The sequence below is a fragment of the Melanotaenia boesemani genome, chromosome 8 (genome assembly GCF_017639745.1).
Source record: "Melanotaenia boesemani isolate fMelBoe1 chromosome 8, fMelBoe1.pri, whole genome shotgun sequence".
Lineage (NCBI taxonomy): Eukaryota > Metazoa > Chordata > Actinopteri > Atheriniformes > Melanotaeniidae > Melanotaenia > Melanotaenia boesemani.
The window spans coordinates 15087678-15101140 of record NC_055689.1 but is presented as its reverse complement, the minus strand read 5'-3'; the positions used below and the strand labels follow the sequence as shown (position 1 = coordinate 15101140).

The following is a 13463-nucleotide window of genomic DNA, read 5'->3' as shown; positions in this document are numbered from 1 at the left end:
ATTGGTCATCTCGCCTCCTTCAGCCAACGACTTCTTACTGGGAACTTTATCTTGGCACAAAATCTTGAAGATGTTTTATTTCCTAAAATACACTTGGAGGAGGAAAGAAGCTGCACAAAGAGCCAGGGTGCATGGGTGTCTTCTTTGTCGAAGACTTTCCAGGATCTGTGATGCATATAGGAGTGTTTAAAAATACATTTTTAAAATGTTTATAAGATCGATTTTTAAAATAAAGCAATAGGCTGTACACAATTTTTTTAGAAAGATGATGCAGCTGATCAAACTAATAGTGAATCTACCTCTGCTTAAAATTCATGATTAGTTAGAAATACCAGATAGGTGATCGCTTCCTGTGTCTATTCTGCATTCATCACAAGCTGGAGGCACTAAGATACCAGAAGAGATGGTTCACGAATCAAATCTGATTTGGTCAAAAAATATAAATAAAAGGATTTTTCAAATTTCCTCCTCTCAGGACTGTTGTGGGGGCATACAGGGACTTGGTATTAATTATAATTAACCTTATGACTTATTATTTTTTTTAAAAATTGCATGCTTTCATTGTGCATATGGACTTGTGATCATTATTTTAAGATACACTTTAAAAAAAAGCAAACCTTGATTCCAGTGCTTGGTTAATAAAAATAATGCCCTGAAGTAATTGCATGATTTCACATTGACTGTTTGTACCTATATGACTATTACTTGTCATTATTTAACCTAGGAAGCAAACGCAATACCAAAGTGCATGAGCATCTCTCTGAGGTGTTGTTGGACCACCCCAAACACCTCATTGGTAGCCATGGTGAACACACCCAACCATGACCACATTTTTTCCTTCACATGCATCTCTGTGTTGACAGGATGCAAAAGCATCACTGTAATAGAAAAATTTAGTTAAATTGTGCCGTGGAAATTGACAGACATATTGGCATTGGGCAGTAGCTGAGCGTTGATTATATCCACTGGCTTCATGTGGCCTTTGAACCCATTGTTGTGTCGCGGGTGACGTCAGTGCCGTGTGCGGGAGACGGAGCGGCGTGCGCCTGGCTAGACAAAGGCGGCGGACGGACCGGGGTCAGGCAGCAGTAGAGAGCCGAGAATCACTGTTTTTATACATAAAAGGGAACTCCCAGGCTTGGATCTAAGCTCGGTGTTGTTGACGATACGGAGAATGAAGACTCAGCTACCACCCTAGGAGTACGCTTTGACTCTCCAGTAAGAGGAAAAACAACAGTGCCCTATTTTCGATTTTTAACGTTTTTTCTTCAACGCCCCCATTTAGCCTGCTAGTTAGCTAACGCGCTAGCTCTTAGCGCTGCACCGCACAGCACTGATCTTCTCCTTGCTGCTTCACGCCTTTTCTTCAAGAGGTGGACGACAAGCGAAAAGAGCACATTAAAGGCTAGACAAAGTAAGTTTATGAGCTTTCCATGTTTGTTTAATTTAAAAAAACAACATATTTGTTTTTTTTTTAAATAAGCACAAGCTCGACTGTCAGGACAGAGCTAACCAGCTAGCCGCGGTGCTCCCAAACAAAGGGGTCGACAACGTGACTAAGTGCCGACTATGTGGAGCTAGCCTGTTAGCTTTCTTCTTGAAGCAAAGAACAGCATTAATTCCTTCTTTTGTAAACCTTATAAGTTCAATTTACACATATCGAGTGATCGAAGTTGGTTCAAACAATATCAGTTTATCTGCATTGAGAAATGCATTATTCAGTTTTATTGAGGCAGACAAAACAAGCACTCTCCTGGATGGGTTCACTTGTCAGACAAGAAGCAACAACAGACAAAGCAGGGCGCTCAAATCAACATCATGCATGTTGCTGTTGATGAGTTGATTTGGATGTTCATTACAACAAATTTTATGTACATTTTTATTGAAACCTGTTTGTTTTGTTTGTTGTTTTCCTTAATTTCAGCAAAGTGAGCGCACTCCCAACAAACAGGCATCCGTGATCTGATGTGAGATCAACGGAGAGACTATGCCTAGCCCTTTATTCCACCCCGAGATTATGGACCACGACGTGGTGATCAGCAGCCAACACAACAGTGTCGGTTTGTCCCGGGAAACGGATCAAGAGTCCCGGGAAGAGGATCACCAAGAGGCGCTCCGCTTTGCCCTGGACCAGCTGTCACGAATGGCCATAGAGAAGGTGGACTGTGGGGGCGGCGGCGGTAGTGGAGGCAGCGGACTTGTCGACACTCTGGATGCGAACCAGGGTCCGGGCTCTGAGAGCTGCAATGGTGTGGGTGGAGGTGGCTACATGGATCTACAGATGCTGGATCATCCCAGTGGGTCCCGGGACTCACCAACATCGTGCTCTCCGTCTCCGGAGTACTACGGTTCAAGCGGGTACCACATGGCCGGCTCACACTCCATGCTCCACGGGGAACAAAGCTCAGTCCTCTCCAACAGGAAAAGAAGCGTCAACATGACGGAATGTGTGCCTGTCCCCAGCTCTGAGCATGTGGCTGAAATAGTAGGGAGACAAGGTAAGCGTGTATGATGCTAATCTGACTAATTATTATTGCGTGTTTATGTTTATTCTGAGCTTGTTTGGGCAGCATGCAACCTGGCTGTTCTTTGTTTGGGTGGCTGCCTGGTGAGAGGAGGGTCTCTGAACTTTAACTGTCTGGGCATGGTCCTACGGTCGGACTAAACACTGTTTAGAAATTTTAGTGGTAGCATAATGCGGATACTGTATTAAACGGCACTGCTTGTGATTTTAAATGCCAATTTTATCAGTATTTAGACAATGCCCTGACAGAGAGTGGGGGTGGTTGATGAGTAGGATTGAGGGGGAGGGGTGGAAGAGGGTCAGACAAAGCGGCAGATTGTCGGGAGTCTGGACATGTCTAGAAGCCTGCACCAAACAAAGAAGATATAGCGAAATATGCTCAGTTTATATATCGCATATATATATCCCAAATTTGACCACGTAAATCGCGACGCTAACACACATGCGTGTCTGTGGTGTTTTATTATGGGATTTTCTGAGCCGATTTCAAGGTAGAAATGGGGCAGCAAGCGCACAAACACGGGACTGGGCGGTGTTACGCCCTGCACCCATCGCTGTCTGCCGATGCTGCTGCTCGCGTCCGAGCTACTGCGTTTTATACATATAAAAATTTCCCCGTCGTTTTTATCAACATTTGACCCACTCTTGAGGTGTGCTGGCGTTTGGGGTCAGTTTTCGCGTCGCAGCCGCGGCAGCATTACGGCATTGTTCTCTTTGTTTGAAAAAGCCATGCTTTCTGCTTCCCAGAATGACATCACGCTCTGTGCGTCCTATTGGTCACCGGGAATCAACCGTTCTCATTTAAAGACACAGTACGGTGTGGATGCTGGCGGGGCAGCAGAAGATGACACGGGCGGTGCAGCAGCCACAGACAACGCTTGAGCTTATGAATTATATTTTGATATAATACTATTATAAAGACGCCACAAAAGATAACGGGTTAAATGTTTTGAAGCAAAACATGTGGATTCGTTATTCATCTTCATATTATAAAATAACTGCTGTATGCATATAATATAGTGGACAGTTGACCCGTTTACTGCAGTTTGTGATGTTGAAGTTTTACTTCAGTTTTTCAGAACATTTTAAGTAAGCTATTTTAATATTATCAATGGGCTGCCACCTTTTTGCTACAAACTTCACAAATTGCCTCCTTCCTGCTGCTGGGATCTAGTTTTTCACATGGCTCAAAGCAAGAAAGCACCCACAGTGATGCTGTAACTGAATCCATAATGTAAATTTCAAAAGATGCTAATCGAAAAGCAGGTAAAAGATTAGAAGATAAGTGCTTTAAGATAAGCTGTTGGTGCCATTAAACCATAGTGGAAAGGAGATGTGCACAAAGGATGAAATATAGTGATTGTAATGCTACATTTAGTTTCATAAGCCTATTTTTATACAAGTACATAGAAATGACCATGTCGATTTTACCCATATCCTAGCTAAAATAAATGGGTCAAGTGATTATGTAATTGTCACTCATTTAAAATATAAGGCAACATACATATGCATAGACTTTTGAGTTTAGAATTTTTTTTTTTTTTTTTTTTTAAATTAGTTAAAAATGTAATTTTTACTGTTTTTGTTATATATAATCTTCCAGGGTGTAAGATCAAGGCTCTTCGGGCTAAAACAAACACCTACATAAAGACTCCAGTCAGAGGCGAGGATCCGGTGTTCATCGTAACGGGACGCCGGGAGGATGTGGAGATGGCCAAACGTGAAATTGTATCTGCGGCTGAGCATTTCTCTATGATCCGGGCGTCTCGTTGCAAAGCAGGAGGAGGAGGAGCAGGAGGAGGAGGAGGAGGTGGCTCTCTTCCTGGTCCGCCTCATCTACCGGGACAGACCACCATACAGGTGTGGCTTAGAGATGTTACATTGTAGTTGTACTCTTCAGGATAAAAAAATGAATCACTAAATATTTTTCCTAAACATACTCATGGAGTAAATGTTTTTGGGTAAAACATTATTCTGTTTTTGATCCAGGTGAGAGTGCCCTACAGAGTGGTTGGTTTAGTTGTTGGACCAAAGGGAGCAACAATCAAACGTATCCAGCAGCAGACCCACACCTACATTGTGACACCCAGCCGAGAGAAAGACCCGGTGTTTGAGGTGACTGGGATGCCAGAGAACGTGGACAGAGCGAGAGAGGAAATTGAGACTCACATCACTCTGCGAACAGGAACCTTTGTAGACCTTCAAGGAGACAATGACTTCCACACCAACGGCACTGATGTCAGCCTCGAAGGTCTCGGCTCCTTGAGTGCAGGGCTCGGAGCATCCCTGTGGTCCAGGGCTTCAAGCCATCATTCAGCCCCGCCCCCTCCTCCCCCATCTCCACCACCTTCTCTTCCCATGTCCATGCACCACTCCTCAAATCGGAAGATGTCCTCTTCTGTTGCATATCACACGCACAATGGTGGGATGAGCTCGGACAGCTTCAGCACCACCCGAAAGGCCAATGAGGGCGGTAGCCCAACCAGCCCTTTTAGCACAGGCTCCAGCAGTGCTGGAGGTGGGTTCACATTTGGGGGTGACTCTACCCCAGGTCTGCCACCCTCAGATGAACTAGGCTTTGAGTTCAGTGCTTCCAACATCTGGGCGCCTTTCGTCAATGGCGGTGCAGGCAATAAAACAGCTGGCGCCTCCCAGCAGCAGCCTCTACGTCGCAACAGCAGCGGCCTCAGCGGCGGTGCCATCACTCCACGATTGTCTCCAACTCTGCCTCAGGACACGGGCGTTGGCCCCCTGGATCACCCACTGGCACGTCGTGCCCAGAGTGACCCCCTCAGCACTCTCTCCTGGCTACAGTCTGGCAGTGCAGGTGGCGGTTCCTTCTCTGGAGCTTCGAGCTCCAGCTCTGGGGGCTCATCAACCGGCTACTCCTCCTGCTCTGCCTCCTCCCTTCCAGGCGGCTCACCCACTGACTCCGAGGGAGGCAGCAGCGGCATAGCTCTCAGCTCTGGGATGCTAAGCCGTCTGAAAGGCGGCTCCGGCCCAGGGGTTGCAAGCTTGGTTGGCGTTAGCCCTGGGGTCAACAGGGACTGCTTTGTGTGTTTCGAGAGTGAGGTGACAGCAGCTCTGGTGCCTTGTGGCCACAACCTTTTCTGCATGGAGTGTGCTGGGCAAATCTGCCAGTCAGCTGAGCCAGAATGTCCCGTCTGTCACACTCCTACCACACAGTGCATCCGCATCTTCTCATAATGCTCCAGGAAACTGAGGGGGGGGGTATGAGGGTTTTGGGTGGGTGCAGGAAGGGTGTTGAGTGGGGCACCAGCTGTGGTGGAGACAATGGAAGGATTCACACTAATAAACCTTCACAAACACAACGGATCATAATAAATGCATTAATATAGATGATGATAATATACAGATGTTGATATATTGCTGATAACTGTCAAGATTAATAACATCAACAATAATAATAATAATAATAATGACAATGACTTATTTTCAGAGGGAAGTGAATTGAAACTGGTCAACAGTCTCTCAGCGGTGAACTTATGGAAGGAAACTAGTGTCTTATCTCTCTTCAGGCCTTCATTTCGACCCGGTGCAGCCGGCTCTGCTGGCTGTCGGTCTGTCTCCACATGTCTTCATTCTGGCTTCTTCAGATTTCTGCCTGCTTTCACAGCCTTTCCTTTTGACACTTTTGTACTCGACAGATATTTTTCGATGAAGCTGTTAATGAGGCCTGCACTTTTCTACTCCTAATTTTAATGTTCTCAACCTGTTCCAACAAATCCCTTTCTCCTCCGCGATCACTCATGCTCTATTTTTTGTGACAAGAAGCGAGAAGGGTTCTCTCTTTTCCTTTTCCTTTCTGAGCTTGGAAAGCCTTTTTTCTTATTTAAAGGTTGACTTGTTGTCGGGCACCTGGCAGAACACTACACTAAAGGTACCTGTTAAGGATGAATTCCTGTTTCTTGTTGCCACACAAAATTTAGCCATCAGTAAATAAGCCAAATGAATGCTATGAATAGGCGTCAATAATTCTTGATTCAATGTCAGTAATGAGTTGGATGAATTTGGATGATTCTGCTCCACGTTTTGAATGTGGCTGTTGAATTTATTCTTATTGATTATCCTTTTAATAGGTGGGGAAAAATATGGTTCAGTGATGCTGACTGTGGTCAGTTAGGAAGTTTGGGCTGCCTGACAATCCCTTTACATTTATTTCCTTCTTCTGTGTGTATGTGTTGATGTGTATGCAAGAGAATAATGCCCACTTATATTCATGAGTGTCAGTGTGTCATCGCTATGAGAGGGTCTGTTTTCTGTCCATCACTCTTGTCTTTAAGGAAGGCATTGCTCTGATTCATCCACACTAGAACATTATCCTGTCACATCCTGTGTCTGTTACACTGCTTATTTTAGTGTTTTTTACTAGTTTATGACTCTTGACTGTCTAGTGTGTGGCCAACAGACTTATTTTGAACTCTAGGATGAGATAGGGCTTTTCTGATGTCACACAAGAATGTTTTGTTCACTACGGTTAAGGAGAGAAGACTGCTTCTCCTACACGACACAATAAAAAAGGGGCTTGATTGAACCTTTACCCTCCCCCCCATGCACTGTACCCCAGTCCCTTTTTAAAAACAAAAAGGAAAAAAAAAAACAGCTCTTACCGTTTTTGTTAGGTTTTGGTCTTCCACCCCTCTCAGCAGCAAAGCTGTATGGCACTCTCTCAGATGACACACTGTTGTATCCATATAGCGCTGTACTCTTGGCAAAATGTAGTGCGCTATATGGTTTAGTAGTTTTGAGATTTGTCCTGTGTTTCATAGCATTACTGAGTAACCTGAGGCAGGTACAGCCTGTTTTGTGTTTGTGTTTTTTAAAAAGTTTCAGTGTGAGTTTGCAGTAACTGCCTCATTTAGTGTTTAATACAACATGATTTGGGCGACGCTGGTGTGATGGTTGTTGTCGGTGGCCCTTTTGAGCATATGTGGAACCAGCACATAGAGTGAGACAAGCCATGACAACTGAATTAAAACACACCTAATTCTCAAGGGCTTCCTCTGACTGCACAGACACATAATCACATTTTCAGGCTCACATAGTAGAAAAGATCAACTTATTCTTTATGGCAGCTAGTAGCTAGGTCATCCAGGGCTTCCAGACACTCTGTGTTCAATCCCAGCAGCTGCAGAATGTTTTGCTTTATTAATTATTTTTCCAAGTATCTCTACACGCTCATTGCATCCAGATCTTGTTGGAGTGTAGAGTCATTGCAGTCAGTGTGTCATCCTGCCTGGACATTATCACAGATCAATACAGATTGCAGGGTTTAATATTATAAGATGAAAGTTAACTCTCTCAGTAAGGAATTGTGCAGTTGCTGTTGTGCTTTGGTGCTCCAGTTAGTATAACGTCAAACTTATTTGCTGTTTTGACCGTTTGTTTGCTACTTATGGGACAATAACAGTGTCTCCACTGTGACTGTCCCAGTTGAGCGCAGCAGTACGTGGACAGTTTTAAGGAAGCCTGCCCAGTAGCTGAGCTAGTAGTCTTTGTGAAGACCAGTCCTTGGTGCTTTGGTGCAACTCCCTACTGAATTATAAAGATGAACAAAAGTCATTAGTGGGAGGCCATTTAGTTCTCAGACTAACATCTCCAGTGCACTATAGACCCTGTTTCTAAGCCCTGTTTTCATTCTTGTTGTCCCCCTCCCCCTGTGGGACTGCTGTGTTGAAACCGGCAACACCCCCTTCCTGTCGGGCTTAGTTGCTTTCCGTATCTTCTCCTTCACACTCGAAACAGATGCAGGGCTGCGAATGTGTCTGAATGAACAGATATGTGATGGTCTGTGAGTCTGTTGGGGCCACTCTTGAAGCCCTCTTTAAACTGTCCAAGTTAAAATGTTAAAGAAAAAAAATTGTGTTGTATTTGCCAGATGGGTTAAATATAAATCCTGGCATTACCCCGGGATGCTTCTGGCCAATGAGAGAATGTTAGGGTTAATGTACAGTAGTTTTAATTGTTAAAAGGTACAATTTTTTTCAGATTGACTGCTACTTTTTATTTTTTAGCCAATTGTTTCCCCTCCCCCAATTCCTTTTTAAAGGTTTTAAAACAGGGTTTCCTGAGGCATGCTAGTCAGTGACCTCTGACCTTTTTTGTGATTAGAAGGGGGATGCAAAGAGAGCCATGTCAGTAAGGGGTGACAGACTCCCCTTTAAGCCTCCGCTCTCCTATTTTTTTGCTTTAATTATCTTTGTATGCAGAACCAAAATGTAAAATGTTAGCAAACTAGGTTTCAGGCCTAACCTGTGTGTGTATATACCCTGGATACAATCAACGGGATCTTTTTGTTTTCAAAAACAAAATGACTTAATTGAAAATAAGTGTAGTTTCTAAAGAACATGTATCATTATTTGTAAGTTAACCATCTGCATGTCTTCAAGCCACCTGGCATTAGCTAATAATTTTTAAGGTGAAAAAAAAAAAAACAACAAAAAAAAACAACAAAAAAAAACTTTGTACACGTTTTATTTTTTACAATTTATTTGCTTACCTAAATATCCCAGACAATAATGTGACCCTTTTTATTACTTCAAATTTATTTTTATTTTCCATTTTTTATTTTCCTTATTTCCTGTGTACTACATATAGGCAATTTATAACAAAATGAGAAAATTATTGAAGAAATTTTAAAATTGAAATATATTTTATTTGAAAGTTTATGGACCTTTTAACCGTGAGCCGGAGAAATTGTATAATCGTATAATTTGAGCTGACTTGACGGTTATGAGAAATGTATCAAGAGTTTTATTTTTTATGCTTCTTTAATAAAGTCTTGTTTTTGGTTTCATTTTTTTACGGTAAAAAAATAAAGCGCCTGTGTCCTGAGTCTTTATTGGTAGAGTAAAAATGTGCAGCAGACTGGAAGAGCTGCGACGGCACCGCGTGGTGGCAGCAGAGACACACCTGCAGCAGATCAAACACTGCCCCTCAGACATGTTTGGAGATGTGTGCAAAAGACTTTTTTCCTCCATACGGAGAGCTAAGGGGCAGTACAGGGTTTAATATAAAGCATAGAAGATGTTTTAAATTCTCTATAAGAATGCATTCTAAATGGGTATTTTTTTTTCTTGAAATCACTTTTTTTTTAATGGAGATTGCTTAATCAGTAGATTAAAGAAGAATACATTCACATTTTTAATAAAGCTTAAAGATACTTATATTTTAGGGGACTGTAAGTTACACAATTAAGTCAGGGCACGGTCCCCAACTGCTGTCTGAGTGTTGAGATGGCTAAAATGCAAAGACCGATTTTCAACTGGGATTAAAGTTTGAAAAATAAAAACAAATTTTAATACATGTCTGCACTAATCCAAATCAAAATGTCATAAATTACTGCTTTTTTTTACTTTTATGCCTTTTGTCCCTTCTTACAACCCCTCCCCATGTGGGGTCATGAGGTCATGTGGGGGAACAGACTGAGTGGTCACTGAGGTGGAAGCTGCTTCAAGCTGAATGCTCATGTCAGTTCCACCCTGCTGTCTTAGAGAGACCCCACCATCTGCTAGAATACTTGTCTGAATTTTTATAGGTGAAGGTGAAGAGACATTTTCTAACTAGGTGCTTTCACGACTTTTAGCTTCATGTAGTCGTCTGACGAAATGACAGCATGAAAACATTCCTTTAACCGGCAGTGATTCTCTGTGAGACATGTAGGTTGTGACACAAAAGTCCTTTTAATAGGAAGCAGATCATATTCAGGCTGCATTCCAGCTCCACTTCGTCTCATTAAGAACAATCAATAATGATAAGAAACAAATTACAAACATCCTCAGTAGAAAATAATTCTCTCATGCGAGTTCTGTGTTCACACTACATTCATATTGGTTACAGATTCTTTTTTTTTCTTTTGCTTTTTAAAAACGAACACACTGATGAGTTATTACACAGCTAAAAACAAGTCAAATAAAAAGTCAACATCAAAGAGACACGTGCTGGCACAATTAAGTTTCCCATCATGCAATTGTAGTTGATCCTATTCACAGGGTGGGCATCATTGGTCTCCACAGAGTTGTGTAGGTGTGCATGCATGCATGCGTGTCATCTTCTATGTCCCCTTTTGTGCTTGAGCAGAGGTTGGTGTGTGTGTGTACACACTCAAGTGAAGCAGATGGCCAACGAGCCCAAAACTGGATGATCAGTTGTTTTTTGTTGCTTTTTCAGCTACAAGTTTTGTCTTGATTTCACACAACACATGAAAACTGTGTAACTGCATGGACCGTTAAAGGAGCACTCCACCAATTTGTAGCACTGTGAAATTTCATTGACCGGTATCAATAAAAATCAGTACCCATAATGCAACATGTTTGACATTTCAGTCTGGGTTATTGTGGCCTATGCACATCAAGACCCTGATGTGTAAAATCAGTGGAGTTCCCCTTTAAATGTTGATAAGGACTGCACAACTAAAGATTTTTCACAAAAAAAAACAAAAAACAAGCAGACTATATATTTTTATGGCTCAAGTGCTATCTGGTGACCAAAATCAAAGGCATGAGTTGGTCTCTCGAAGCTAAAAGTGGTTCAAGATTTAACAATCCTTTCGATGAGACAGAGAAGGCTTTGCTGAGGATAAATAACATTCAGAGATTTTATTTTTGGTAGGTCTAAGCAGTTTTGAGTTAAGATAACAGATAAGCCGGTACGGTGTGACAGAAAAGCTTCCTGCAGCGTTTAGTCACCGCCACTGACATTTAGTTTCACTAAAAGACAACAAGACGAGCCAGACTATGGCTTTGAGTGTCTGCTCACCTCTTTGCAGGGAATGAAAAACGGATTTATCAATCCACATGATTAAAAGGAACATAGGGACATCATAATGCTTGGCGTGACTTTGATGGCTTCATTCTTTAAAAAAAAAGAAAAGAAAAAAAACTGAGCTGTGGTTTTTGCAAATTTGGTCCTACTAAAAGCAAACAGTAATTCAAAACACTTTCTTTCTCCTAAGCAAATATGTCAGGAAAGAATTACACACTTCCAATGGGAATGGGAATTTATGAGTCCATAAATAAAATATCTCAGTGATTTACAAAAAATGTGATCATAAGTTTCCCATTCCTTGGAACTGAACAGTGCACATGCTGCTCCTGCTGTTTTCTATACTGACAGCGCATACATTTTGGGTGTTTAAGTATTGCTCACAATCTCAAAAGCCCATTTTGGAGGAGCAACCATCAACCCATACACACGCACACAAATACACTCACACACACGCATGTACACAACAACAAAAGACAGCATAATTCACAAAGGGTTTGTTCACATGTTCCTGTAAACACACAAACAAACCACTATTGCCTTAAGTAGATGTGTTTATATATGTGTGTAGGTGATAAGGAGGAAAGTGTTTCAGTGACATGTCGGTCAGCGTCAAGTCACCTTTCAGGGTTCATGTGGTTTCTCCCAGTTCCCAAGTATCATTCATGATTTTCTCATTTGTTGCATGTCTGCAGTGAACTACTGTTTCTCTAGCAGAGCAGGTGCACAGGAGAACCTTGTGGTCAGTTTGCTAACAGAAGCGCGGACCGTATGTATTAGTGCCTGAAGTCCACTGATCCTGTAGCCCTTTTTGGAGTTAATGTGCACTCTAGGGGTGAGAGACAGTGGGGTATTGCTCTGTTTCAAGTGGTATGAAGCATTTTAAAAATGCAGCCACATCTGTTTCTATTAACATGTCACATATTAGGCTCTGAACCGATCCACTGTCAGTGTATTTTCTCTTTGATTATGACGGTTAGTCAGCTCATGTTTACAAAACCTTATTGTAACAGGGTTATATGCACCATGCTCACACAGATGAAATACTGGAGGCACCCATCTTTTATGTGGGAGGGGAATAGTTGCCATGATTACAGCAAAATGAATCACAGTGTTCATGGGGTCAACATGCAGGACATTGGTACATTACAACACAAACTAGCAGTGGTGTTGCCCCCTTCACACTGATCCAAGATCTTGTTTGGAATTTTTTTTGGGCGAAAAGAAGACTTAGTCTTAGATCTGTTTATCAACCCCAACTTAACACCACACCGTGGGAAGACTATGCAGATCGAACGACAAGAGCGGAGGACGCACTGAGGAACGACACGAAGTCAGGCAGGACAGACATACGGACGGACGGAGCGTAGCTAGGCAAAGACTGCTCTCCTGAAGATGCAGAGAAGCAAAAAGTGCAAAGTGGTCATTCTCAAACTATTCACATGGTTTGTTGTTCTCCAGTGCATTATATCACAACTAAATGTACAGCATATAAAAGGTGTGATGTGCCATAGGAAAGAGTGAGTGAGAGATGGACAACTGCTTGCTAATCTGACAGTAACCCTAAACTGAGAGCCTTAAATGGGGCAGCTGCATAAATAAAATTAAATCAAATCTTTTTTTTATAAACATAAGTCCCCATCTTTGCATTGATAACACTGCAAGGTAAATGTTGCATAATGTATGCAGATATATTTACAATAGAGCTTTTTTGTGTGCTTGTATATTGCACGTGGTTATTTATGTAGGCGTGAGTGCTATGTGTGCGTAACATTATGTCTATCTCATGTGTCTCTGCTGCGTTTGTGCACACGGGTTTCGTCCTCTTCCTCCTCCCTCAGCTGCGGCCCTCCTCAGCTGAGCGCTGGTCTGACTTGAGCTTTACAAACTCTTTGGCCACGTCGTCGTTGTTACGCTGGGAGAGGATGCGCAGCACTGTCAGGCCCGTCTCATCCATGTGGACTCGTCTGCCCAGCGCCATCCAGCAGGTGACGCTGCTTTTGTTGGCCATGTCCTTCACCTGAAGCACAGCCATGCCCACAGTACGGTCCTCCCGAGCGAAACAGTAGTCCTTCACACACACTTGTAGCTCGTAGCTCTCTGGTCCCACCTCAGTGCCCAACGAGCTGAAAAGACACAGAAAATGCTGGTGACC

The 13463-nt window shown here is 42.7% G+C and overlaps 2 protein-coding genes across 3 annotated transcripts in view; one reads left to right on the top strand and one right to left on the bottom strand.

Annotated features, from left to right (window-relative positions):
- The first annotated feature begins 937 nt into the window (after positions 1 to 937).
- On the top strand, positions 938 to 9044 carry LOC121644828 (RNA-binding protein MEX3B-like). Its single transcript, XM_041993059.1, has 4 exons — positions 938 to 1414; positions 1925 to 2498; positions 4128 to 4384; positions 4514 to 9044. Exons 2-4 carry the CDS (start codon positions 1988 to 1990, stop codon positions 5729 to 5731), a joined length of 1986 nt encoding a protein of 661 aa, XP_041848993.1. The 5' UTR covers positions 938 to 1414; positions 1925 to 1987; the 3' UTR covers positions 5732 to 9044.
- A 1858-nt stretch (positions 9045 to 10902) lies between these two features.
- The window catches only part of LOC121644826 (protein unc-13 homolog A-like), a 32885-nt gene continuing 30324 nt past the window's right edge, over positions 10903 to 13463 (bottom strand). For both annotated transcript variants that reach the window (XM_041993054.1, XM_041993056.1), the window contains one exon: positions 10903 to 13434. In XM_041993054.1, the coding sequence (XP_041848988.1) occupies positions 13146 to 13434 (289 nt within the window). In that variant the 3' untranslated portion in view covers positions 10903 to 13145. The remainder of the gene's footprint in view (positions 13435 to 13463) is intronic.

What these genes read in the sequence shown, in the direction of transcription:
- LOC121644828 (XM_041993059.1), top strand. Translation starts at nt 1,988, where the DNA reads ATGCCTAGCCCTTTATTCCACCCCGAGATTATGGACCACGACGTGGTG. An exon ending in TGAAATAGTAGGGAGACAAG is followed by an intron (nt 2,499 to 4,127) that starts GTAAGCGTGTAT and finishes ATAATCTTCCAG; the next exon opens with GGTGTAAGATCAAGGCTCTT. An exon ending in CGGGACAGACCACCATACAG is followed by an intron (nt 4,385 to 4,513) that starts GTGTGGCTTAGA and finishes TTTTTGATCCAG; the next exon opens with GTGAGAGTGCCCTACAGAGT.